This window comes from Acipenser ruthenus, chromosome 18, assembly GCF_902713425.1.
Source record: "Acipenser ruthenus chromosome 18, fAciRut3.2 maternal haplotype, whole genome shotgun sequence".
NCBI classification, from domain to species: domain Eukaryota; kingdom Metazoa; phylum Chordata; class Actinopteri; order Acipenseriformes; family Acipenseridae; genus Acipenser; species Acipenser ruthenus.
In genome coordinates, this window is record NC_081206.1 from 22,195,316 (window position 1) to 22,222,239 (window position 26,924).

General features: G+C 37.5%; 2 protein-coding genes across 4 annotated transcripts; one reads left to right on the plus strand and one right to left on the minus strand.

Moving 5' to 3' along the window:
- Positions 1–1,199: 1,199 nt before the first annotated feature.
- LOC117424266 (activator of 90 kDa heat shock protein ATPase homolog 1-like) lies at positions 1,200–7,429 on the minus strand. The gene is made up of 9 exons (XM_058991548.1): positions 7,012–7,429; positions 4,810–5,000; positions 4,553–4,635; positions 4,017–4,134; positions 3,597–3,685; positions 3,004–3,129; positions 1,997–2,098; positions 1,807–1,858; positions 1,200–1,686 (listed from the first exon to the last, which is right to left on the minus strand). Exons 1-9 carry the CDS (start codon positions 7,089–7,091, stop codon positions 1,514–1,516), a joined length of 1,014 nt encoding a protein of 337 aa, XP_058847531.1. The 5' UTR covers positions 7,092–7,429; the 3' UTR covers positions 1,200–1,513.
- Positions 7,430–7,457: 28 nt separating this feature from the next.
- On the plus strand, positions 7,458–26,915 carry LOC117424249 (spermatogenesis-defective protein 39 homolog). 3 transcript variants are annotated; one of them, XM_058991546.1, is made up of 20 exons: positions 7,458–7,481; positions 11,275–11,367; positions 11,962–12,067; positions 12,718–12,867; positions 13,769–13,807; positions 14,263–14,327; positions 14,448–14,504; positions 14,950–15,042; positions 15,491–15,524; positions 16,465–16,567; positions 17,130–17,157; positions 17,751–17,824; positions 18,424–18,499; positions 19,077–19,211; positions 19,709–19,750; positions 20,253–20,342; positions 20,503–20,589; positions 21,524–21,613; positions 26,170–26,274; positions 26,769–26,915. In XM_058991546.1, the coding sequence occupies exons 2-20, from the start codon at positions 11,275–11,277 to the stop codon at positions 26,787–26,789; spliced, it is 1,488 nt and encodes a 495-aa protein (XP_058847529.1). In that variant the 5' UTR covers positions 7,458–7,481; the 3' UTR covers positions 26,790–26,915. The 3 variants fall into 3 exon arrangements, with proteins under 3 accessions (XP_058847529.1, XP_033896326.3, XP_058847530.1); XM_034040435.3 differs by lacking the exon at positions 7,458–7,481 and adding an exon at positions 10,545–10,699; XM_058991547.1 differs by lacking the exon at positions 7,458–7,481 and having other exon boundaries at positions 11,273–11,367; positions 11,962–12,071.
- Positions 26,916–26,924: the final 9 nt, after the last annotated feature.

Consider the following 26,924-nt stretch of genomic DNA (forward strand, 5'->3'; position numbering starts at 1 on the left):
TACAGTTTAGAAAATTGCAGTGTTTGGTGATGCACTTATTTGATGAAACTGCTTTACTTAATACATTTGTCCTTATAATGGTAAAGAATGTATTACCTTCCATAATGTTAAAGATTTTGAACTGGATTACTTAAAAACCTAATTGGTGACTCTCTTAAATAAAATGTTATTTTAAACAAAATATGTATACTTGAAATGGGACAGCACCTTTTCATTCCACATATAGGTTACCGAAACTTAATTTTTTTGATGCCATTTTGGACTTTGGTCAGTTGATTATCTGTCTGGATAATTTAAAAGCACAATTGTACCAGTCATGGCCCTTTCCAGCCTGCAAACCCAAATCATTGTAAAACATCTTTAAAGGTAACAATCCAAACTGGTCTTTGATTTAACACAATAGGGTTGTGATTTTAGTTTTATAGCTCAGTGTTTGGAAAAGCATTCTTTTGCTTTGTGGTCTTATGCTTTGCTAGTTAAAGATGCCCATGACTTACCAATTTCTCTTAAGATCTAGATACACACACATTCATCACAGTGTAAAAGCTGGACAAGCTTTTATGAAAATCTTTATTGAAATTGACTTTCTATTAAATGTTATTTTTGAATTCAAGGGTCAATTCAGTTGATCAAAGCTGCTATATGTGGCTATATAATTGACCCATTGTGATTTTATATTTCATGTTGCAGTTGAGAATATTATGTACTGTAATGTAACGATATATCTATCCTATTAAGGCTGTAAAACTGTTTAAACAAGCACACATTATTAATGAAAGTCGTTGTGATTTAGTATTTATAGTCATCTTTATATTTGACTTTTGTATTCACACACATTCAATTACAGTGCTTTACAATGCATTAAGATACTATAAAACAATGAAACAGTTGAAAGAAATAAAAAAAATCAATACAAGATCCTCACAATACAGGACATTTTTAGTTAAGCGTTTAATAAAATACTATGATGTTTAGGATTTATACTTTAGTTTACTGTTTAAACCTTTACAGCCTTAGTTAACAATTGGTATTTTGTGTACCAAGCTTATGAATTCAGTTTTTTTTTCAATTCAATCTTTATTGTATTCTCAGAAAAGCATTTAAAAAAAAAAAAAAAAAGCAAGGATGTACATTTATTATTTTTAATCGGCACCAGTTTAGCTTGACTAGACCTATTCTTTAAAATGACACACAACGGCTAAGTAAAAATCACATTTATTTATGTACTTTGACATCTTAAATATGAACATGTGACAAACTACAGTACAGACTGCAAGTGTAGTTGTTTGTTTTAAATAACAGGTATGATGCGAGTGGTTCTGTTTTTCACACTTTCTGTATTTTATATATTTCTTTGTATCCACAAGCTGTTTTAGAATCCTTTCCAAAAGGCACAATGCACTCACAGCAGCCTCAGCTCCCCACTAAATGAATGTACAAACACAGAAATGGACAGGGGACTGGAGCTTTAACATAAAATCAATATTAAATCCCATTATACAGTGCAATGTCCTCAATACAGTCGTGCCCCATAACCAAAAGTCTGTTTAATGCCCTCAAAGTAGTAGCGCTTCCAGCCGTCTTTTGTTCTGTCTTCTTCGTTCACTGGAACTCCTTTACAGTCTACTTTTAGCTCAGTCTCTCCACTTTGGTCAACAAAATGGATTGTTATATTTGCATAATGTTCTAGGAAAAGTAAGGAAACACCAGTTAATATTTAATGTATGTATTCAAAATAAAAGTTAACTTTTTTACAACAACAACAACAACAACAACAACCCAGGACATGAGAAAACCAGTACTTACCAGTAGGCCAAGTCTTAAACCTCCATTTCATACCAATCTTCTGATCTGGAACCTGAAAAAAACAATTATTTTAGCCAAGATAAGTTTGTTTACATTTTCTGTGCTTATGCACTGCCGTGAACTAATGTAATCTTTCATATTCAACAAGAAACTGTCAAAAAATAATTAAAAAAACAAAATCGGCATTCACCAGTTCTAAGAATTCACCAGTGACGTTCCCCTCCAGCAGCTTGAATTTGCCTCCTTTTTCTGCATCCACAACCGCAGCAGAGTGTGTGAAACCCTGCACCAGCTGGGGGAGGAGGGGGGGGATACAAAAGAGAAATTATTGAGTTGTTTCTTGATAATTTTACAACATAAAACTTGTTTCGTCTTAAACAATTATCTTGATTCTTATAGCGAGTCAAAGATAGCTATGGTTTCCTGGAATACATGAAACTAATGCTCGATGTGTCTCTGTGCCACATTGGTTCCTTTACATGCAGCATTAGAAACGAAAGAGGATGGTTTAAAAAGAAAAAAACAGTAACATAGAATATTTTAGCAGGGTGAAGCAGTATCCAAAATGACAGAGGAAACAATACTTGTCGTTGAAAAAATAACTTTATGAGCTTTAAGACAAGGCCATCAATTATAAAGATATGGATTTGAAAGATAACATATGGGAGTCCACTTTGAAGGAACTGGATGATCCTGGTGTGTATGATTTATTGCCATATATGTTGAAATACCATCAGAGAAGACCCTCATAATTACCACATTATGTTGACGAATAGGTACCAGTCTTGATCGTAGTTTTGTCAATAGCAATTTTGAACAGTTGTATAGATCTGGCAGTTTTTAAACCTGTAGCATTGCCTCTGTGTCACTTCTGGTGTGTACGGTCATGTCGCTGCCAGTGTCTTGTTGCCAATTTAAAAATCGCATCACGTCTGGTGTGTGGAGCCATCTGGTGTGTGGAGAACTTTAACTGTATTAAGTTCAAGGCTGTCAGACTGCAGCATAGGAGTCATGCCAAGCTTTCAATTCTCAAACAATTGCTGAAGCAAGTGGCCTTATGCAATCACAGTGAAATTCCAACCACTCACCTCACTGAACATGTACATTGTCTCCAAATACATCCCCTCACCCCTACACACCTGCATCAAGATCCAAGAGCAAAATAATATTAAATAGAAATGTGAATGAAGCATTTACCTCCTGCGTCACAAAGACTCTATAGATCTCCTCAGGGGGGGCTGGGAAATGGTCCTTTAAACTGAACTTGCAGGTGGGAATCTTCACTCCAGCACTGGTCTTGGAAGCTGCATTACCTGAAGCAGGCTGTCCAAACAGAAATTAAGTGAGAAAGTCAGTGAACTAACACAGACAAACACATACCTGACAGACTAGTACTATCAATTATTTAAAACAATATTTTACACACAATTTCAGATTTACCTAATTTTGCTTAATTTAAAAAAAAAAAAAAAAAATCTGAAGTGAAAAAAAGTAGTAGTGAAAAACTTAATTCAGTTTCAGTTTTAAAAGACTGTATTTGGTTGGTAAAACGAATCAAGCATAGGTTACTAAAAAAAAAAAATGTAGATAATCCAGTTTTTCCAGGGCATTCCTCAATTACATTATGAGGTGTTCTTCCTGTTTGTTTAAAATCACCTCTTTACAGGTGAACTAAGTACACCCAAAATCACCCCAAATGCCCACCAAACTTAACATTAGAGTTTGTGTCAAGCAAAACAGTTAAATGTACAAACTTAGTGAATGCAACGTGCAGTCAATTCAGTGGTTACCTGAGCTTTATCCACTTTGGGTGCAGCCTGTGCTCCTGCATCTTTGCTCAGGTCATTAATTGTAGGCAAGATCATACCCTGAGTGAACTCTGGAATTGAAAATGAATAAAATAGGTCATTTTTCTACATTACAATATAAAAACATGATTGGAAAAGCCGAATGACGGATGCAAACATATTTTGTTTTAAAATATGAAAAATACTTCAATGGGATTATTGTTAGATAGCTTTTTTTGAAATTAGAATAAAAAAATACATTTTACAAATTCTAACTTAACAGAAAAGTAAAAAAAAAAGAAAGCAAATAACCAAAACCTGTTGGCCAAAAAAAAATGCTTTAACGAAACAAAATCTTTGAGAATGTTATCTTGCTATTGTGCTCATATTGAGAGTGCAGTAGGAGCTGTTGCTAACACACACCTGTTCTTAGCGCATCCATGTACATTCCCATCGTTTCTCTAATTTTTTTTACACCTTCTTTCTTCATCAGTGCTGTGAGATCTGTTTCAGGTTCGTCTTTTCCAAGAGAGACGGCTATCTATTTAAAAAAAAAAAAAAAAAGCGAGACAGACTCAAAACAGGAAATCAACATCACCCCTATCAGGGGCTCTTAATTCAGACTTAAACTAAATTGTTATTTTTCTGTAATCAGGTTTCAAGTTAGGTAGATCCTGGAGGTACTCCTGCACAGTAGACCTACAGAAATTCTCAACTGCTATAGTTGATCCATGCTTTTTTATTGTAATAAATAAGAGCAAATAATGAGAATACTTACAGCAAACTAACTATTTATTATGGCACTAGTTTGGACCAGAAAGGAGTAGTGCTTTTTTAATTTACTTAACTTACACCATTTAATGATTGCAGATCAATCAGTGAACATTTTTTAAGAGACATACTACCGGACAATCAATAGGAGTGTGTTGATCTCAATTAACCATTTTATAAACACTTACATCCAAGTCATCCATGTCATTTTCATCTGACAAGTTGGCAATCTCCACATTCCCTTTGTATTTTATTCCAGACTTTGCTGTACCTGTTAAAAAAAAGTAAGAATGTGTTATTTTGACTTTCTGCTCGTGCAAAAAGACTACCTTATGCTTCATTTATATGACATACTTTCCATTTCCACTTGCTGTAACCAGATTAATCAAGTTGCTTTAGAAATAGCTCAAGCCCATTCGAAAATGTTCCTGTCAGATACACTTACCGGTCCATGTCATTTTAAGGTTCCACTCATAAAAGAAAATGAGTTTTCCTTTCCGGTTGTTGATAGAGGCCTCTCCCTCCACCTTGCTGACTTCTGTCACCTCGCAGCTCCCATCTTCATTCTCCACCCGCACTGCCAGCAACAGCTCCTTCAGCTTGTCCGACGACCAGTTTGTTGCGTCTCTCTCTGTCCTGCACACAAAATGGGATTAAAAGAAAGTAAGTTACATTTGAAGTGAAAGTTATTGATGTTTGAAAGTTGTTCAAATCTCCCAGTGAAATACATTGGATAGTTGACTCTCCTGACTTTGTTGTAATTATTGCAACCCCATAGCACAAAACTAAGCAGTGACCCCTCCCTCCCTCCCTCCCATTTTTTGTTGCTATTTCATGGTCAAACTCACAGGGTCTTTCACTGTAAATTGTAAAACAATTCTTAACGTTATAACTATATCTGAACGGTTGCCTTTAAAAGAACAGCACAATCTTGCATTGCCCATCCCTGCTACTGTAGCTTGACCTTGGTTTAAAATACAAGTAGAAGATTAATGGCCTTTTCCTTTTTATCATTTGTTTTGTTAATACTAAATAGCTATGCCAGCAAAACATAAGGCAGTTTGTTACTTGTCAGTAACCTTTAAATATGGCCAATTGTTTCATTCCAGTAAATTTCATTTTAGTTTGAATCTAACTTCATAGGTCAAGAAATGTACATTATACCTAAATGCAGCAAATTGCAACACAAGATGGGAATATTTTGTCTTTGATAATTTGTTGACGAATTAGTGAATGCCAATTTAATATTTGTAAGATTAAATGCAGTCAACTAATGGATTTCAGACCTCAAAAGGACACACAAAAAGAAACAACTGAAGCCTTTATAAGGCGTTTCAAATAAAGATTACCCGCTTCAATTATAGCTCAGTTGGTTGTATGCAGTTTTTCCAGCTATACCACAATTTGTTTGTAACCAAGTGTATTTAAAAAAAGAACAGTTGACAGACAAATGTGTTATTTAATAGCAGTCCTTTTTTTTATCAATTTAGTCTGGCTGCCACTGTAAGGGGTTTTCAAATTCTTATTATGCAATATGTTTAATGTGCCATTTTCAATTACACTTCAAATGTGTCCTGTTTCAAATCATGAGTGCCTCAACATGAATGAACTGCTTCACATTTTATTTTCATTTAATAATCTTCAAAATCGCTAATGCAGGACGAATCCGATCATTGTTAAATTGTGTTGCGGTAAAAATAAAGGTGGCTACTCATTGTCAGTTCTGATCCATTCCCATGACTTGTTCGGCACTAACTGTAGAATGATCTGCTGCCTCTGGCCTCCATGTTAACTGAAATCCCTAGGAACACTATCCTTTAGCAATACTAAGTATGCTTCTTGACACTTTCCGAAAATATTTTGTAGGGGTTTGCAGTTAACCTTGGAAAAGTATTCCGATGGCTGTACAGTAACTTCTTTTGTATCTATTTTAAAGTGCCTGTCTAGACATGGTAAACTGAAAACCAGCAGACATCTTTTTACCATTGCTTAGGAGTTTAACTATTTCTAAACTGGGCAGAAAACGCATAATATAATACTTATTAAACAGATTATTTAAACATGGGATGATTGCCTACAGGAGCCTTTCATCCCCAACGAACACGAATCTGGCTCGACTTACTGATACTGTTTACAGTGTGTTGTGTTTGGAGGTACGGGGGTTTAACACAGCTCCGCAGTGGTTACTATTTTTGTGTTATGTTAATATCAGAGAGAGTTATTCTTCCTGTAATTAAAAAAAACGAATTAAATTGGGTTGGGTATATAACGCAGGCTTCAGTACACGCAGGACAGTTACCAATTATATAATTACAGTAACTGCTACAATTACAGAAACGACCAGAGATTAACTTTTTAAAATATTTGATGTCAAACATCTAGGCTGAATCATAGATACCTAGTTATATGGGACAATTAATTGATATTCAGTCCCCTGCCAATCCACGCCTGGGACAACAGGGAGCTATTTTTATAAACGTTTACATCTCCCCCACGCAAGCCACGATCTTCTCACTTAACACTATGGCAGTCAAGCCATGTGTATAACACACCATGTTATATCTTCATATTATGGTAAAGAAAAATAATCGCCACACAAACTACCGTATAGAATCTTATAAATATTCCGTTTGCTGTGTTGTCTTACCAGTGCCAGTTATTGACGTTGGTTGCATCGGCTCTCTCCTCCACGATCCAGCGAGGGTCTCCTTTTCCCCACTTGGCCATAACGGAAAAAGAGAGTCTCTATCGCAACGGAAAGCCAACAAAAGAACAATCTAAACGAACAAATAAATAATATAAAGCTCTACAGGGATGTCTGACCTATGTCTCTTTTTGCTCTTTGTTTCAAATATATTAATAATCTGTACTATCTCTTACTGCCCTTTTCTAGAACGCTGGCTCTTTTCTTCTTACTCTCTCGCCGACTCGCCGTAGAAATGACTGGAAACAGACCGGCATTGAGAGTCACCAGCGTTCTGCTCCCCCTATCCACATCCGCAAACCATACAATCAATAGTTCCGTTCTGTAGAGAACTCGTTTTCTAGCCTATTCTGGAACCTTCCTAATGCTGCAAGAGATTCTGAAAGTGACGCCATCCTGAGTCAGTCAGAAATGTATATACATTTTTGAGAAACCAGAGTCAACATGGGGGGAAATAGGGATAGTTTCTTTATTGCAGAAACCTTGAATTAATCGAGGACAAAAATGACGTTCCATAGTGATGCAGTAGTGTAATATATTAATTCTTTAGTACTGTATTGCAGCGAATGCAATGGTAGTAGCCGTTTGAAACGCATACAAAAAAAAAGATGCTGTACTACTAGCTTTTTGTGGAAGAACTGATTACAAAATGTTACAAAATAAGTAAAAGAAATATACATTTAAAAAATGTATGTAATATATATATATTTTTTTTACACAGGAAACAGGATCAGACATAATTCCTTGCAAGGTCATCCACGTTTTAAAATTATTATTATTATTGTAGTTGTTGCTGTTGTAGGTGCCTTTTTTTCGTTGTATCGTTATGCCATGTTATGTTTTTTATTCAGAATGTGGGTGCTTTTACCGAAATATGTAACTATAAATTAAAACAACAGTCAATACATTGAGGTATGACACAGGCCCGGTTTTTGGGATGGAACCGCATAACAGTCTCGCGTTTTGATTGGTCCATGTCTGTCACATGAATATGTCGTCACACGAGTGGAAAAGCGTGCAGGCATTTTTAACATTGTGATCAGAGAGAGAGAGTGATCTGCTTTCCACAACCTTACCATTAAAATGTAATGTGGTATTACGCTGTACTGATATAACAAACTATGGGTGATTACTTTATATGAATTATCATGTTATGCACGAATGTAAGAATTGGCTTTCTGTGGTGGTGTACTTTTTTCTTTCAAGTAGCATATATCAGTAATCGTTTTTGCGATATATTTTAATATAAAATGTATACACTATTGCAGTTTTGTTAGAGGATACATTAGTTTATCTCTAATGTAATCACAGTTTTACATATAGACTGCCCCTGTTTCCATTTATGTCGCAAATTCTGTGCCGATTTGGTTTGCAGATAACGTCCCAAATTCTGGGCGCTTTGGTATTTTAGATAACGTCCCAAATTCTGGGCCGATTTGGTTTGCAGATAACGTCCCACATTCTGGGCTGCTTTGCATTTTCGAATTCAGCCCAGTTTTGAGGACTCAGCTGACAGCCGAGCTTCTAAGTCATCCATGCACAGTTTACCATAAACTGGATCGTGAATTCATTTGAGAGTAACCCTTAGTACATGAATCAAAGTTAATGTATTTTTTTACTCTCCCCAGAAATCTTTTTTTTTTTTTTTTTTATGAAAAAACAAATAAAATGTAAATGTTAAAAAAAACGTATTTCTTATTACATGAAGAAACTACATTGCACTGAAATAGATACATGAAAATTAAAGCAGTCGTTTTCCTTTATTAAAGACTAATATTAAAACACATCCGAAAAAAGGACATTCATTTTCTTATGTAACATCCATCAATATACTGTAGTGTTTCAGGTTCTTTTTGGACAGAAATGAGACTGCAACTGTGAGTAGATGAAGGCCGTTTATTTTGACAATAATTAAATAATCACAAAATAAAATCATAAAGTGAGGGTAAGGAGACTGGGAGTCGACAGTGAAAATAAATGATTGTAGTAATTTTTCTTTTACCCTACCCTTCCCAGTCTTTTCCCCGCCCCTCTTTTGTGCAAAACCTGCACTCTAATTCCCCTCCACACACGTGTACCACCATGTAACCCCAGCACACACACACCACCATGCAACCCCTGCACGCATACACCCACCATGCAACCCCTGCACGCACACACCACCATGCAACCCCTACATGCATACACCAATATGCAACCCCTGCATGCACACCACCATGCAACCCCTGCATGCACACACCACCATGCAACACCTGCACGTACGCACACACCACCATGCAACCCCTGCACACATACACCCACCGTAGCAATTCTTTGCAAAATATATTTTCGGGTATTCAGCCTCATTCATGTCTATGGCAGGGTTGAAAAACACATTTCAGGCATATCTCTCGAACCCGAGCACGTAGAACCACCATTCAAAGTGATATAGACTCAGGGGAGCACCCCAAACCACTCCCTAAGACGGTGTGGTGGTTCACCCAAAAACTCATGTCATGACGAAAAATTTCACTTTGCCAAGCCGTCCTGGCATCTGAACCATGAAAATGGTGATTCCTTGTGCGGGGCCCCATGGGGCCCCGCCACAAAAAAAAAATCAAGTTCCTAAAAAATCAAGTTCCACAGAACCTGAGATACGCCCGTCAAAAATGTCCAAAAACTACCCTTTTCAGGGTCATATCTCCATGACCCTGGGGCCTTGAAACTGGGTTGAACTTCCTAGGGTCATGTCTGGGGGCCCTCTTTCACAGGGAGCCACCCATTTTCAAATGCTACATTTTCAACAAATTTACACATTTTCAGCATGATGGCATGTCAAGGTTGCATTTCCAATAGCTTTTGAGCTCCAGGTTGGCAAAAAAAGTCTAAAATGGTGCCCTTTCTAGCTGGGGACACGTCGCTTGGAGGGATCGACAGGGGCCCTGAGGTGGACCTCCGTACCGATTTTCAAGTCTCGGGGACCCCCGGAACCTGAGATATAGCACCCTGAAAAATGTCTATGGGAAATTCCATTATAAAACCCCTTTGGGGCAACGCCCACCATCTGGCGGTGGCATGGCGTATGAACCCGTGGCCAATGTCTTTCTTTAGCTAAGACTCTTGTGCACGCAAAGAGTGCCCTTCTGAATTCGTTGGCCCAGGGGTCATGGAGAAACGGGTACGATAAGAGACCACCCCCTTCCCTATGGCAAATCCCATTAAAAAAACACCATCGGGGCAAGGCTCGGCCAATGGCAGTCGTGGGTCGTACGAACTCGAAGGAGCCCATTTTCTTTAGCTAAGACTGTTGTGCTTCTAAAGAGAGTACTAGCGAGTTTGTTGGCCCAGGATTTGTGGACTCATGGGGTACGACAGGAGGACTCCTTGACTGTCAAGCTAAGAGAGTTTGGGTGGAGCTTTGATTTTTGACAGCTGCGATCAAAAAACCAATACAACTCTCGAAATGCAAGGTTGACGTACAAGGAAGTTGTGCTCACAGAGACTAGAGGGAGTTGTAGTTTGTATTATTTCCAAAAATGATTTATTCAATGACTTTCTATTGAAAAAGAACTACAACTCCCATAGTAGATCTATAATAATCTGATGTTATATTTGTCAGGCAGGTTAAGCATTGGGTGTTATGTAAAGGAAGGTACAGTATTTGTATGTTTTGTTCATAAAAAAACATGACTACGTTATATTGAAAGTGTTTTTAAACAAGTAACGGTGCCTTGTATTTTTTATTTTTACAAATGCCACTTCGGTTTGCACATAGGGGATTCTTATTGGTTTTAAACGCAACAGTTCATTTGCTGGTGGATGCAGTCAGATTGTTATGTTGTTTCTCGTCTATATTGATTTATATAGCAACACACCAAGATGTACCGTATCAGGAAAATCTATTTTTAAACTGAAGCTGTAGAAAACAAAACTTACACGGCAGGCGTGTTTTTTTGTGTCGATATACCGCAAATCCTAGTTGAAGTTCGAACAGTACCGGAATACCTGTTAATAAATAAAATAATAGCAAATACCTCACAAACCATGATACCAAAAAAACAGTCAAGTCAGTAAAATAATTAAAAAGCGTGGCCAAATGTGCCATGTAATATAATTTGGTGACAACGAATATACAGGGACTATTGATTTAGTTAACGAAACTAAAACAATCGTAAAACAGCACGTCAGGTCTCGATTACCAACAGTATTCTCTTCTTGAACTTTCAGATGCTCAGAAATAAACCTGACGAAGATGATTACTGGAACCATTCAAAGTTTAAGGCCTTCACGTTTGAGGATGAGGATGATGAATTCTCCAAGGTACTCTAACGTTATGTAAGCAATAAAATAAGGGTGTGTGAATCTCTTTGCCATGCACTTTCATTGAGATTCAGAACTCCTGTCACTGACGTTACATTAACATCCATGGTCGCAAATAGGTCATATGTGGACACTGTAAATGTAGATCTTTTAAAGTCTTGAATATTTTAAAAGATCTGACCTCTCAAACATGACCCCATTTCAGGGCTTGTTTTCATCATTGGCACCTCTGCTTCCCCTCCTCGTATAAGCCCATAACTTTAAAAATAAGATCATATTTTGATATTCTTCCTAAAATACTTCCATATGTGTTATCATCTGAGACGGTAAGGTTGGTGGCATCCAAAAAGTTAGTTTATTTGGTGTGAAATTACCCATAATAGCGATAGCTAGAGAAGCAGTAAGTGTACTTGGAGTCACACTTGTGAGTATACAGACATCAATTATGGCATGGATTTTATTCATGAAGAAGCCTGTTCTATTCCTAAAATAGATTGATACTGCTTTAATTAGTAAAGAAATACACATCTGTCCTGAGGTTTTCCTCAATATCAAATATGAGAATGAACTCCTAGCTTTTCTTTGTGTGTTCAGCTGAAGGAGTCGAAGAGGGCTGTGAACAGCATCTTTGTGACGGATGATGAAGATGAAGATGATGATGACGTGGAGAAGGTCAGCTGGAGTGGAGAGCCAGTGGGAAGTATGTAAGAGATCTTAATGCGAAATACTGGGGGGGGGGGGGGGTCTGCAACCTAAAGTGGCTGTAACAAAATGATTCCACAAATCTTGTGCAGGGGTGTTTCTACACTGGGTTTGTTTTTAATGAAAATATGTTTGCTGTAACACGTGCTTCTTTCTAAACTGCACATTAGAGAGGTATGTAGCTAATGAAAGTGCAAAGCAGGTATTATTAACATCATTATTTTGTTAGCTGCAGTGTGTAATAGACCCATTATATTACTGTTACATTCTTGTAGTTTTGTTTTAAAATAAACAGTAATATTAAATGAAATAAACTTAAGGTTAGGCATTGTATTCTTTAGTGTTTTGTGTTGTTAAAGGTATAATAACAAGTCCTTTAAAAAATAAATGTATGTGTATAAGGCTGCCAGTGTGCAGCTATGTGTGTCTAATAAAGCTCAGGTGTGTCTCTAAAATTACCCTGAAATGAGTCTTAAAATATAACTTGTATTACTATACAAATACTAGTTTACAATAACATCTGTATTTGACATTTGACAATAGTTAAATGGTTAAAAAAATAACCGCGCTCATTATATAAAGTGTTTTTTTTTTGTTTGTTTTTTAGAGCGTGTTCATAGTGTGCTTTATCCTGTTGTTTATTCACAGGTATCTCCTGGTCCATCAAAGAGACTGCTTCCACTCACAGGACGACAGGAGAAGGGCGAGATTATGGCTTCCCGAAGATCGAGACTACAGCCCAGATTCCCTCCTTGCCCAAACAAGGATCCAGTTATTCCTTAAGCAGCTTATTTAAAGGTTCTGCCTTATTTGTATCATAAGATGGCCATGCAGGTTCTGGATTAAAATAACTGGAGGTGCAATCAGAACATGATATCTGGAAGGTTGTCCCTGATTGGGGTCTGTGAGTGGCTCTCCTGGTAAAAGCAGGGCCATGTGGAGTGCTGGGTTGTCATACAGTCAAGGGAGCGCAGGTTTGCGTCCTGGCTGTGCGAAGGCACCGGTCTTTGCTGGGGATTCAGGAGGTAGTGTCGCATTGGCTCTGCCGCCCCCGTGGGTTAAATCCAGCAAAACCGTACAGCGGACCCTACACATTGTTAGTTCTTGGGACCTACTCATTAAAATGCATCTAATCTTAGTCATTATTCTGTACTTAGGTATATTTACATGTAACATTGAGCCTAGGTAACCAGGCAACAGACCTATTGTAGTTTTACACACAAAAAGTACCAAGAGCAGTTTCCTTCTACAATTCAGTGACATCCAGTTTAAAGAAGCCACTACCTGGCAGTGGTGGGTTTGAGGGTAGCATTTTAATACAAATCTTGCTGCTTAGTTCATTAGGCGATCCATTTTTTTTATTGCTCGGTAGATTCATGTAAAAATAAAATATCACCATAATCAAGCAAGGGTAAAATATGGCTCTTAATTAATATGATTTCTTCTTTGGAGCGTAAACCTTTTTGAGCTAAATAACAAAAACAATACCCATCTTAATATGAATTGTACATTCAGGATCTTTTTTTGAGATTTTTGAAATACCAGTTGAACTGTTTCTATTCAGATGCCCCTGAGTACACTGTAATCAGTATATTGAGGACATCTGAGTAAAAGCATCGCAATTGGTATTACTGTGAAACCTACTATTAAATAATAGGAATTTAAATATTGCTAATCAGAGGGTCATTTTTGTTTTTAGGACGGAGCAAACTTGGGAATTTCCAGGTACTTTCGGATTGTAAGTAGCACTGAACCCTATCCTTATGAAAAAGACCTCGGTGTGGAAACTTGATGCTACCATATCTATACTGACTATAGGAGGTTCTTCATAGTAAAGGTCAATTTCTGACGTCAGGTATTCGCAGGGTATCCATGGGTTACCGGTCTGGATGTGTATTTACGATTTTTAAAAGGATATTAAGGTATTGTACAAAACTATGCCAGCTCTAAAAATGACTTTGTTGCCATTTAAATTGCATAACCTATTTGCAGGCATGGAGTGAAAGTAGATTTGCAAACCAACCATGTTTGTTTGTTTTCCAAATATACTAGTTGTTTAAAGTATTAATAAACAGTAACTGAATCAGATCTCTCATAATGTACATCGTGTTCTTTATTGCTTTATTCCTGGTCAGTGCAAAAAAAATAAAATAAAAAAAAATAAACACCTTCCATCTTACTTCTATTTTAAAGCTACCAATGACCCCTCTCTTAGAAGTTTTGCCCCAGAGCTGCGAAAACCAAAGTCTGAATACAAGGTAAGGATGTTAATATTTTCACGTAACATACATATGTCATTAATAGCGTCTTTATTTTATTTTACAGTTTGAGCATGTTGTGGTTTTTTCTGTGTTGACAACTGTGCTGTGTTGTTTTAGGACTACATTAGTGACTGGAGTCCAGAAGATACAGTCAGAAGAATGCAAAAGGGCAAGGTAAGAACTCTCAATCATGTTACTCAACATGCCTAAATCGGAGAATGCTACTAGACAATAGCCATCATTATATCTCTGCCAACGCACATCATCAATAAAAAAGGCTTGGGATGGGCTGTGAGGCAGACATCAAGGCACTCCAACAACAGCAGGCAATGCAAGTTGTTTTCTGAGTGCTCAGTGTGGCCACCAGTAACTGTGGGATTAAATCATGAAAATAGGGCCCTTCTGGTTTTTTATACTTTAAAAAGACTGTTTTGTTCTGTTAGAGGTGGGTGTTTACCTTGGAAGACAAAGGTTCCTATTTTAATTATTGAAACAGTGGCAGTTTTTATATCTGCAGCTGTTGAGTTAAATTGAATAGCTGCCTAAAATTTGACTTCTGCTCCAACCTCCCTCCAACCTTTGGTCATGTTTCTCATCCCTGTTCAATGTTCTGCTGTAGCCGTACTCTCTTGAGAGTTTCCGCTCCCTGAAGGATAAGCTGCTGCTCCTGGATGAAGCCGTCCAAATACACGACGGCAACGTCATCACAGCTGTGAGTGTCCCTGCCTTAATGTCCCTCCTCCTTCTGTGATGTCACTGCTATAGGAGGCTCTGTATCAAACATTCCACAGTTCAAGTATGGTGCTTATACTGCTTCAGGTTCAGTTTTTACTTTGAGATAAAAGGGATTCTAACATCACCAACAATCTTGGACCGACTGTATATAGTATTTCACTGCTGAAGCCGTGTCATGATGCTTTACATAGAGAAATCTGAATAGCCATTAAAAAATTGTAAAGAAAACCAAAAAAAAACAAACATTGAATCTTAAATCAGAATGCCCCCTTTAGCTTTAGTTAAAATGTTCTGAATATTAATTATTGACAGGTATGGAATTCATATTCACTCCTCAGAGTAACCTTTTATACCAGAACGAATCTGTGATTATGATTGACCACTTCATCCAAGTAACATTGTGATCCCTCCTGTCTGTTTTGCAGGTTTTGATTTTTTTAAAGAAATCATTAAGTAAAGGTAAGCATGCTGTATTCTTTAAATTATCCTGGATAAGAAATTAACCAGTTGCTGACTCCTATTTTGTCTTTTTGATTATTGGATGTTCTCCCATGATTTGAGAAACCATGAAATCTTACAGGCATAACATGGAACAAGCTGAACAGTTCCTCGTATGAAGCTGTTGATTTTGATTTTCCTGTTGATATAAAATAGCTTTTCAACAGTGTCGTCCTCAAACCAAGTATAGGGTATAATGGTATTCTCAATGGAGGATTTACTTTCATATACTTGCTTTTAGTCAAATAAATAGTTTTTTTTAAATTGTATTAACATTTTATAGAGCATTCCTTTTTTTCTTTTTGTTTTTTAAATGTAGTCGTCGGCAATGGATTTTTTATCCAATTTTTTCCCCAATTTGAATTGCCAATTGTATGTATTGATCTCGGTCCACCGCTGCAACTGCCGCGCCGACTTCGCGAAACAGTGGCAGACACACGCGTCCTCCGAAACATGCCCTGCCAAGCCGCCTTTTTTCGCACTGCAGGTCCACAGCGAAGCCATCAGACCTATAGTGCCGGAGGACAACACATATCTGAATGGCTTCACAGCAGACCCGCAGGCTCCCTGTCAGCCACAGGAGTCGCTGGTGTGCGGTGAACAGAGGATTACCCTGCCGACCTGAGCCCTCACTACCCGGATGGCGCTCGTCCAATTGTGCCCCCTGGGAACTCCCGGTCACGGTCGGCAAATTACATAGCCTGGATACGAACCAGCGATCTCCAGGCTATAGGGTGCGTCCTGCACTCCACGCGGAGCGCCTTTACTGGAAGAGCCCTCCTTATAGAGCATTCCTGAAGACAATCTACAAACTTAATTGGACATGAAATGAGATTTAGAAACACTTTATTTCTTCTACTTGTGTTTTATGTGATCTGTTTTTCTTACATATTTTTTTCAGAAATCCTGTTTCGGGAGTTGGTGTCAAGACAAATCGCACTGCAGCATTTTATCCACTTTCTGAAGGAAGCAGGAGAACAAAAACTACTTCTGGAACTGCTTAAGTAAGCAAGATAACCCTATTCTTACAGCTTGGAAGCTGCAAGCCTTTTGTCAGACAGAGCCTTTTTCAAACGGCGCCTAGTATCTCAGCCTTTACACAGGTGTAACGTTCGAGATAGAAGCAGGCCTCCACAGGAAATCAGATTGAAGTTCATTCTAAAACATGGATTAGGCTTGCTGGGCTCCATTACTGCACTTGAGGCTTGTGCAACTACTTGAAACTAAAGGTGTACAAACACAGCTTTCATTGACTTGGTATAGTACCAGATATCATTTTTCAAGTGAAAGCAGCCCACAATTATTTTGTTAGCTAATAATGGACAGTTGCCTCACTGCTTTGATCAGCCAGTAAATCCGGAGGATGAAACGGTTTGATTCCAGTTATCATTCAGGGTTGTCATGTTGAATAATTAGTAATGCTTGACAGTCGTGTACCCTAGTGCTAACAAATACAGAGCCAACACATAACATATTTCTGACTCTAAGACACAAAACCCTCAAATGGTTATGGTCACTAGTTATTTGAGGCACAATATCTCACAAATATGTTCTGTTTGCATGCAGGACCCTAGGAAGGACGGAAGATATGGCTGTAAGTATACTTACAGTACTGTTGCAATATTATTCCTTTGCACAGAATTCTATATCTCCAAACTTTTTTACTACATTGATCCAATAGCAAACTCGAGGGTTAAAGTGCAGTTACCTTGTGTTTCTATGTAATAAGTTCAAGTGAAATATCTTGTAAAACATTTATTTAACAGTAGGGTAACTGGTGATAAAGAAAATAAAGTTAACTATAAAAACGATGTTGAAGTGGAGTGCAATAGAAAGCAAGTATCCTTATTTGCTGGTATTATACATTGTTATTTACGGGTAATATGTCTATGTGAGGAATGTCTCCTTGTGAGCCAGGTAGAAGGCTTGGGACAGTAAATACTCAGACTGCAAAACTACAAAGTGACCACTAGAGGTCACTGAAAACCACTTTGTGTTAGTGTCATCATAAAATGTCAATGATTGCCAAGATTATTTAAGCAGTACCATTGAACTGTAATATTTCATAAAGGGAGTGGTGGTGAATAGTGATGTAATTCGATTTGTTGTTGGTGATGCACCCCTGGAGAAAACAATATACCATTTTTTTTTTTCCCCCCCCCCTCCCCCCCGATGTGTTGTTTACAGCTGTTACAGTACAGCGAGCATTTGAATATCAAAGATGAAGTCCAAAGAAAAGACTTCCTGAAAGGCTGCATTAGGTGAGGTTATCACAAAACCTTTGTTGTGATGAATAACACATCTATGACATAGTCAAAACAACTTCTCAAAAACACTATATTTTAGTTATTAAAGTAAGAACTAGTCAGAATGATAGCAAAAAAGAAAAGGGGGCAGTAGCACAAAAATGTTATGATTAATTCTCTTTAAATTAAAATTAATATTTGTATTCTTGTTGAAATGTCTCACAGTATCCAAATTATTTTGTTTTTAAATATGGTGGTGAACGCAGTACTTCTTGTTTGACATTTCCACAGTCCTTTCCACAGTGCAGTACATGGCCCTGGAACAAAAGAGCCCTCCATAACATTTGCTTCCCCCCAGACCAACTTCATTTAACATCTAGAAATTGTGTGCAAGAGCAGTGAAAATGTAATATTGTATTATAATATGCAGCTAAGTGCATCAATACATTGTTCTGTTGGTCTGCACTTATTTATTTTTCATGTAACATGTTGATCAAAGCTTTCTTCATTGTAGCTGCTTGTGAGACTGACAAGGTGGGCTTTGACTAACACAAGTTGCTGTAAATAGTTGAGTATTATTGTGTTGTTGTGTAAAGCCCTGGCTTTCTTGTTAGTCTCCCTTTTTCAGTGGATGATGCCAGTCACGTTCAGGATCACTACACGTTACTGGAGAGACAGATCATTGTAGAGGTAAGGAAGACTGTGACTCTGTTGGTCATCATACTGAATTGGCTGATATGAAGTGAGCTGGGGATTAAATAACAGAGAAACTTCTGCACCTTTAAGAGCTTATCACCAGGAATCAAGATTTTCACATATAGCCCTTGTAGTGTCTGTGATGGTGCTATGATCTTCTGCTTCCAACACTCAATGTATTGAACAGTATGTGAAACACAGCGGAAGCTGTGGTAATGTGGAGCCTGGCCGCTCTGACCGATTTTCAGTGCTCTCTCTGTCTCTGTGTTCAAATACATTTTCTCAACCTTTGCAGTTTAGTCCCGAACTTTATACCACTTAAGTTTGTATGTAATGTGTTAATCCATAATTACAAAACAATCAAAAGTAAGATATATATATTTATATATATATAATTTTTGAAAACTTAAATTACTTCAAATGTAACCTTGTTATTATTTTAATTTTGATTTAAGGCCAAAGGAGAATGTAAACGGCTGAGGTTTCGACATACAACAACTACAAAAATGAAAGGGTTGCTTTGGACTAGGAAAAGCCTGAACTTTACTTATGTTTCATATCGTTTGGACAGGTGAATGACAAACACTTGGAGAAAGCCGGACAGACAGAGATATTCAAGAAATACCCCAGAAAAGCTTCCATTTTAAACATGCCCATCATAACCACACTCTACTACTCCTGCTTTTACCATTACGGGGAATCCGAAGTAAGTAGTTTCATTCCACCTGTGCACTGCTAGAAGCAGCGGAATGCAAGGACAGCCTACATATCCTATACATATAAAAGAATGATGTCAAATGATGGATCCATTCAGCCTGCCTCTCGGTACATCTTTAAACAGTGATGTGGCTCCCCATGTGAAGGTACTGCCTAGTCTAGTACTTCTGTGATTTTATATAAAATTTGATTTAGTTTAACAAAACTATTGCCATGCAACAGGAATGAGCAAAAGTAAAAAAAGGATTTCATTTTTAAGACCTTTAAGTGTTCTTGTTGCGTGGGGTCTCTGCTGTTTAGGGTTAGCTTGTGATTTACATCTAGTAACTTCATCACCACTGTCGTATAATAAACTCTGAGAAATGGAAATGCTGGGTACCACTGAGGGCTGCAGAAAGCTAACTAAGAGGCAGACAATGTGGATTGAGAAATATAAAATATTAAGAATGTTTTATGACTGTCTTTTCTTTTTTTTTCACCTTCAAGGGAACGTACAGCAGCCCTGCAAACATCAAAAAAACTTTCAAGGTAAGTCTTGAACGGTAAAGCTTGTGGTTTCCTTTTGCTTGCTGTGCTAGATAACAAAAAAAAAGATGCACTGGTCTGTTCCACAACTAAATAAAAGACAATTAAATACGTTCTATTTATTGTTCTCTTTTATAGTTTGTTATATATATATTTCCGGGGGAATAAAAGGTCACAGCCACCAATCTTTAAAAATCCTTCCTCTTGATTCCTGATGATAAGTTACAAAAAAAAAATCAGTGTCTCAGCCCTGTCTAGGGAAATTACAGGGGGTAAAAATGTCTGTTTTGTGACATCAGTCTAATATTTCTCCAGGATATCTGAGAAACACAATCTCTGTTCCCGCGGGGACCTGCGTCTATCCAATTAGGTGGAATGAAGTTTGAGTCTTGTTGTCAGTGGAGGAGCTGAACTTTCAGCCCACAATCTCCTGGTTGTTAGTACTTTGTTGACAGCTTCCTCCCTTGTGAAAAGAAGAGTTAATTGAACTTGGTTTGTTTTCCAGATTTCAGATAAACAGTATTTATTGGCAGCACTGGGAGCCAGAGCTAAACTGAAAGCATGGAAAGATGTGGACACCCTGTTTACTACAAAGGTAATAGAAGAATATAAAATACCTTCATTTTAAATGTAGTACTGACTCCAGATAATAGCTGTTCCTTAACTCTTTTTTTTAGTCTGTTTTATAGAATTAAATAAGTACTGTGTAGAATAAAATAGCTGATTTAGACTGACTCTACTGTTTTTCATTGCAGAACTGGCTGGGTTACACAAAGAAAAAAACCCCAATAGGATTTCACAGAGTTGCTGACATTCTGCATAAAAACAATGCACCAGTGCAGGTAGGCTGTTATGAACCTCTTTATTTCTAGTTTGTTAGTTAAGTTGTTTAATATGCTCAATGGGCTTAAAGAGAGTAGAGCGACTATCAGAAGTTACCGTGTTCAAATATATAAATGCTGATTTGTTTAAAAAATTTGAAGATATGAATTTGTATTTATTAGCCACACTTAATGTGCTTGCAGTTAACAAGATAAAGTATTTCCTGTTGTGTAGTCTCTAAATAGATCTCAAATGTGCTGTTTAGAGAGGAGCACATGTCATAGCCAACATGATATATTTTACAACACTATGTCAGGAAAACTTCTGTGTTTGCTTCCCTTATTTTCTGGAAGGCTGTCACCGTTTCACTTCCTATGCCATTTTACCTCGAGGTTATGACTAATGGCAGAAAGGAAGATGTGGCCTGAGAGCAATTTCACAAATGACAAAAGAAGTACATTACAACCTGAATGCAAGTCTTGTAAGACTGAGATTTCTGCATCAACATGTAAAGCTAGAACTAGTAGTATTTATCTAAGGTAACATTAGATTGACCAAGTCAGGATCTGTGAAACCTGCCAGTGCTAAAACAAGCTGATAAGAAACAAAGTAGATCCTGGGTTTAAACTCGGCAGTGGACCATTAAGTTCATAGTAGTCTCATCGCCCTTGCATGTGGAGGGCATGTTCTTCAAGGTGTTCCTTATTGATTTATTTTTAAGCGTTAATTTGTTTAAGTGCAGGTGGTAAACATTCAGAATTTTTAGAATTTGGACTGTTTACTGTACCTGTACCAGTATGAAATATTACATGCGGTTCTTCAGACCCATGTACAGTGCTTCATTAATTTTAGTGTTCCCCACATACATGCAGTAAATATGTCAGTCTCTCGTTATGATAGGTACCCTACTGCCTTTCAATTCCAACCTAAGTTTTACATGGCAACCTTTTGCAGGTGCTTCAGGAGTATGTGTGTTTAGTGGATGACACTGACCTGAAGTTAAATCTAGCATCAAAGTACAAGTGCCACGATGTTATCATTGATGTAAGTACAGATCTCCTTTCAAAATTAAGTTTTACAGGTACACTATTTTTAAGGGTTGTTCATGCAACCAAAACTAAAGAAAAAACGAAATTATAGTGCTAAACTTGCAGTACTGTCTCTGAATGAGTGCTATTTCATGTTACCACTATATATATATATACAGACGTGCTCAAATTTGTTGGTACCCTTATAGCTCATTGAAATAATGCTTCATTCCTCCTGAAAAGTGATGAAATTAAAAGCTATTTTATCATGTATACTTGCATGCCTTTGGTATGTCATAGAATAAAGCAAAGAAGCTGTGAAAAGAGATGAATTATTGCTTATTCTACAAAGATATTCTAAAATGGCCTGGACACATTTGTTGGTACCCCTTAGAAAAGATAATAAATAATTGGATTATAGTGATATTTCAAACTAATTAGTTTCTTTAATTAGTATCACACATGTCTCCAATCTTGTAATCAGTCATTCAGCCTATTTAAATGGAGAAAAGTAGTCACTGTGCTGTTTGGTATCATTGTGTGCACCACACTGAACATGGACCAGAGAAAGCAAAGGAGAGAGTTGTCTGAGGAGATCAGAAAGAAAATAATAGACAAGCATGGTAAAGGTAAAGGCTACAAGACCATCTCCAAGCAGCTTGATGTTCCTGTGACAACAGTTGCAAATATTATTAAGAAGTTTAAGGTCCATGGAACTGTAGCCAACCTCCCTGGGTGCGGCCGCAAGAGGAAAATCGACCCCAGAGTGAACAGAAGGATAGTGCGAATGGTAGAAAAAGAACAAAGGATAACTGCCAAAGAGATACAAGCTGAACTCCAAGGTGAAGGTACGTCAGTTTCTGATCGCACCATCCGTCGCTTTTTGAGCGAAAGTGGGCTCCATGGAAGAAGACCCAGGAGGACTCCACTTTTGAAAGAAAAACATAAAAAAGCCAGACTGGAATTTGCTAAAATGCGTATTGACAAGCCACAATCCTTCTGGGAGAATGTCCTTTGGACAGATGAGTCAAAACTGGAGCTTTTTGGCAAGTCACATCAGCTCTATGTTCACAGACGAAAAAATGAAGCTTTCAAAGAAAAGAACACCATACCTACAGTGAAACATGGAGGAGGCTCGGTTATGTTTTGGGGCTGCTTTGCTGCGCCTGGCACAGGGTGCCTTGAATCTGTGCAGGGCACAATGAAATCTCAAGACTATCAAGGCATTCTGGAGCGAAACTTACTGCCCAGTGTCAGAAAGCTCTGTCAGTCGCAGGTCATGGGTCCTCCAACAGGATAATGACCCAAAACACACAGCTAAAAGCACCCAAGAATGGACAAGAACAAAACATTGGATTATTCTGAAGTGGCCTTCTATGAGTCCTGATCTGAATCCTATCGAACATCTATGGAAAGAGCTGAAACTTGCAGTCTGGAGAAGGCACCCATCAAACCTGAGACAGCTGGAGCAGTTTGCTCAGGAAGAGTGGGCCAAACTACCTGTTAACAGGTGCAGAAGTCTCATTGAGAGCTACAGAAAACGTTTGCTTGCAGTGATTGCCTCTAAAGGTTGTGCAACAAAATATTAGGTTAGCGGTCCCATCATTTTTGTCCATGCCATTTTCATTTGTTTTCTTATTTACAATATTATGTTGAATAAAAAATCAAAAGCAAAGTCTGATTTCTATTAAATATGGAATAAACAATGGTGGATGCCAATTACTTTTGTCAGTTTCAAGTTATTTCAGAGAAAATTGTGCATTCTTCGTTTTTTGTGGAGGGGTACCAACAAATTTGAGCACGTCTGTGTATATATATATATATATATATATATACACACTACCGGTCAAAAGTTTTAGAACACCCCCATTTTTCCAGTTTTTATTGAAATTTAAGCAGTTCAAGTCCAGTGAATAACCTGAAATGGTACAAAGGTAAGCGGTAAACTGTCAGAGGTTAAAAAAAAAAGTTTAGGTTACCAATAACTGAAAAATAATGTACATTTCAGAGTTATACAAAAAGGCCTTTTTCAGGGAACAAGTAATGGGTTAACAACTTACAGCTGTTCTGCAGCAATGGAAGTAAATTAAGCCTTGAAAGTTGATGCTAACAATTCCTACAAGTATCCCAACTTTTGTTGATTACTTACAAACCCTCTGTCTGTATAAAAACAGTGTTGGAACAGACTGTGTTACTACACCCTCTTAAGCATTATTTGGACAGTATTGTACTGCAGGAAGTAGTATATTGCTCTCATAATGGCGAGAAAAAGGCAATTAACAAAGGAACACAGACAGACCATTATAACCCTTAAAAGTGTAGGTCTTTCCTTTAGAGAAATTGCAAAGAAAGCCATGGTGTCAGTGAGTACAGTTTCCTACACCATCAAAAGGCACTTGGAAACTGGAGGAAACTCTGACAGGAAGAGGTCTGGCAGACCCAAAGCCACAACAGAATCAGAAGACAAGTTTCTGAGAGTCAACAGCTTGCGTGATAGGTGGCTCACAGGACAAAAGCTTCAAGCACAGCTTAACACTGGTCGAAGTAAGCAAGTCTCAGTTTCAACTGTGAAGAGAAGACTTTTGCGTTCATCACGCAGGGTTTTTGTACGCCGTCGAGTAGGCGAAAGGATGGTTCCTCGGTGTGTGACACCAACTGTCAAACATGGAGGAGGAAGCGTGATGGTCTGGGGCTCTTTTGCTGGATCCAGAGTCGGCGACTTGCACAGAGTGAGTGGCACCCTGAACCAAAACTGCTACCACATTTGAACCGGGGAACCTCCTGGTTAAATGCCCTTTTCTTTAACCACTGGACCACACAGCCTCCCATTGTAGAAAGAATGCCACGAGTGTGTTCGGCTGTTATATCTGCAAAAGGTGGCTACTTTGATGAGTCAAAAATTTTGTTAAACAAAACGATTCCATGATTTCTTTTTTATCTCGAATTGTTTATTTGTTCTATGCTTTAATTTCAGACTGCATTGAGATATTAAACTGCGTAAATTTCAATAAAAACTGGAAAAATGGAGGTGTTCTAAAACTTTTGACCGGTAGTGTGTATATATATATATATATATATATATACTTTTTTCAATCATTATCCATTTAGAAAGTCTATTGCAAGGCTAATTTAACCCTAGCCTTTAATTAAATAAAGTTCCACTGATACATGCATTTGCCTTAACTTGGTATGGTTCTGAAATATCACGGTTCTCTTAACCGATGGATTATTCTTGTTCAGAATCACAAATGTTGCATTGCTTACATCCAGTGGGGACAGAGGCCGTACCCGCTGAAGCCTTTTTTGTGTCCACGGGTGTCACCAGTATGTGATGACTGAAATAGAAAAATGATATACAAAATGATTCGAACACATTTTAAAATAACTGATATTTCTTAATCATGCCAAGTTTCTCACTAAATTAAAAAGATACGTATGGTTTGTCTCTTAACTGTGTCAGGGTTTTGGAGCCAAGCCTGCGCTATTTTATTGTGGTTATGACAGCTACTGTCCCTGAGTGGTTGCTGACTTAAATACACTAAACTGAGTCATGGAAAACAGTTATTCACTGCTATTGAACCAAGCCGACTGCGATAAATAAAACTCCTCAGTGTGTTCAAAGTCAGTGAATATATGCCTTATAAAAGAGTTGCTTAAAAGAAAAAAAAAAAGAGAGAGAGAGAGGTGCGCCTGTTTATATGCTCCATACTGTCTCGTATGGTAGTTTAGAAAGTTTTAGTTGCTGGGCCCCATACTGTTTATATGCTTTCACTGCTCTTATGTGATTTCTATGCATTGAATAAAGATAGTTTAAATTGACTGTAGCTTACAAAATAATGTAATGAATCTTACCTGCTGTACACTTCCATGTCTTATAGATATCTGAGATGTGCAGTTTTGAAAGAAATACATGTCATGGGAAGTGTTTTAAAGTGAAAAGGCTATATAAAACAGGTCATTTTTAGACAGAAAAATACATGACTGTGCATAGATAAATGCATGTTACGTGTATACAAGCACAGGAATTTATTTAAAAAAATACTGACAAACCACCAGACCCCCCCAACCACGCCCCATGTTTGTCTTATGTGGTTCAAATACAACAGCACTGGTTAGGCAAATGACTTTCATTATTAAGGCATTAAAGGGAGTGAGGCAAATACATTTTAATAAAGAGCTATTTGACTTTTTCCAGGTTGCATAAAGCTGAAATAATATCTAAGCCTGGTTTTGATCAACTTGCTAAGTTGTTGTGAATGAGCAAACAGACTAGTAATTCATAACTGAGATATTTATGTTATTCACGGTAGTATCATTGACAAAAATACATGCTAATCTTTCTCTGGATCAAAAGCTTAGTAAATCTGTCCCTCTGTGTTTCAGACAAGCTCTCAAACTCACACTCGTACAGATCCACAGCAACTCATACGCACATATGCAGTACATATATAAAACCAGTAGCCTAATAATCAGGTTGCTCTGCTCTGGTTGTGAAGATCCAGTGCAGCCGGTAGTTCAAGCACATCTTGGGATCCTCTCGTTTCTAAATCATGTTTCATTTCTTTGTCTCAGACATACAAAGACATGAAGGACCGTCATCAGTTGATGGTGTACAGGTGCAAAGTAGACAGGAGCTCCCCAGAAGAGAGGAAGATTGATGACATCCTTAGCAACACAGTAAGCTTTCATATTGTCATGTCAACATATGATGCTCTGCTGCCTTTGGTACACTTTGTAAAGCCATTCTATTGCATAATGTCATTGGGTTTATTTGTCACAAGAAAAATCTCTTCAGGAAATAAAGGAATTTAACCTTCCTGTAGGCAAATATTTTACATTCATTTTCTAAATATAAATTGTCAAGTGTTTTTCTGTTTGGCGAGAGAACTAACAAAGAAAAGTTGCAGCGGCTGAAACAATAAAACCTTGTCTAACACCTTGTTAAATACTACTGGGATAACAGACTGAGGAAACTTCTGAAATGCTAAACATTAATTATGAGTTAATATGGTAGGTCTACGGTAAAGGGATTTTATTAAAAAAAGATATGTTTTATAAAAACCTGAATTTAACATACTTTCCAGTACAAGATGAATCTATCTGTCTGTATTCATTATTCTGTTGTCAAGTTTCCAGAATGAGATTCAAGGCATGACTATTTTATTTTTCAGCAAATCCGATGGAAAAACTGACACTGACTGCATTGGGAAGACTGGACTAAATTGATTACAGGGACACTGATACTTGCTAATGCCAATGAGTATACTGTACATTACATGATGAGATTTTATTAATAAAGTTAAAATGTATTCACTGAATTTTATCAA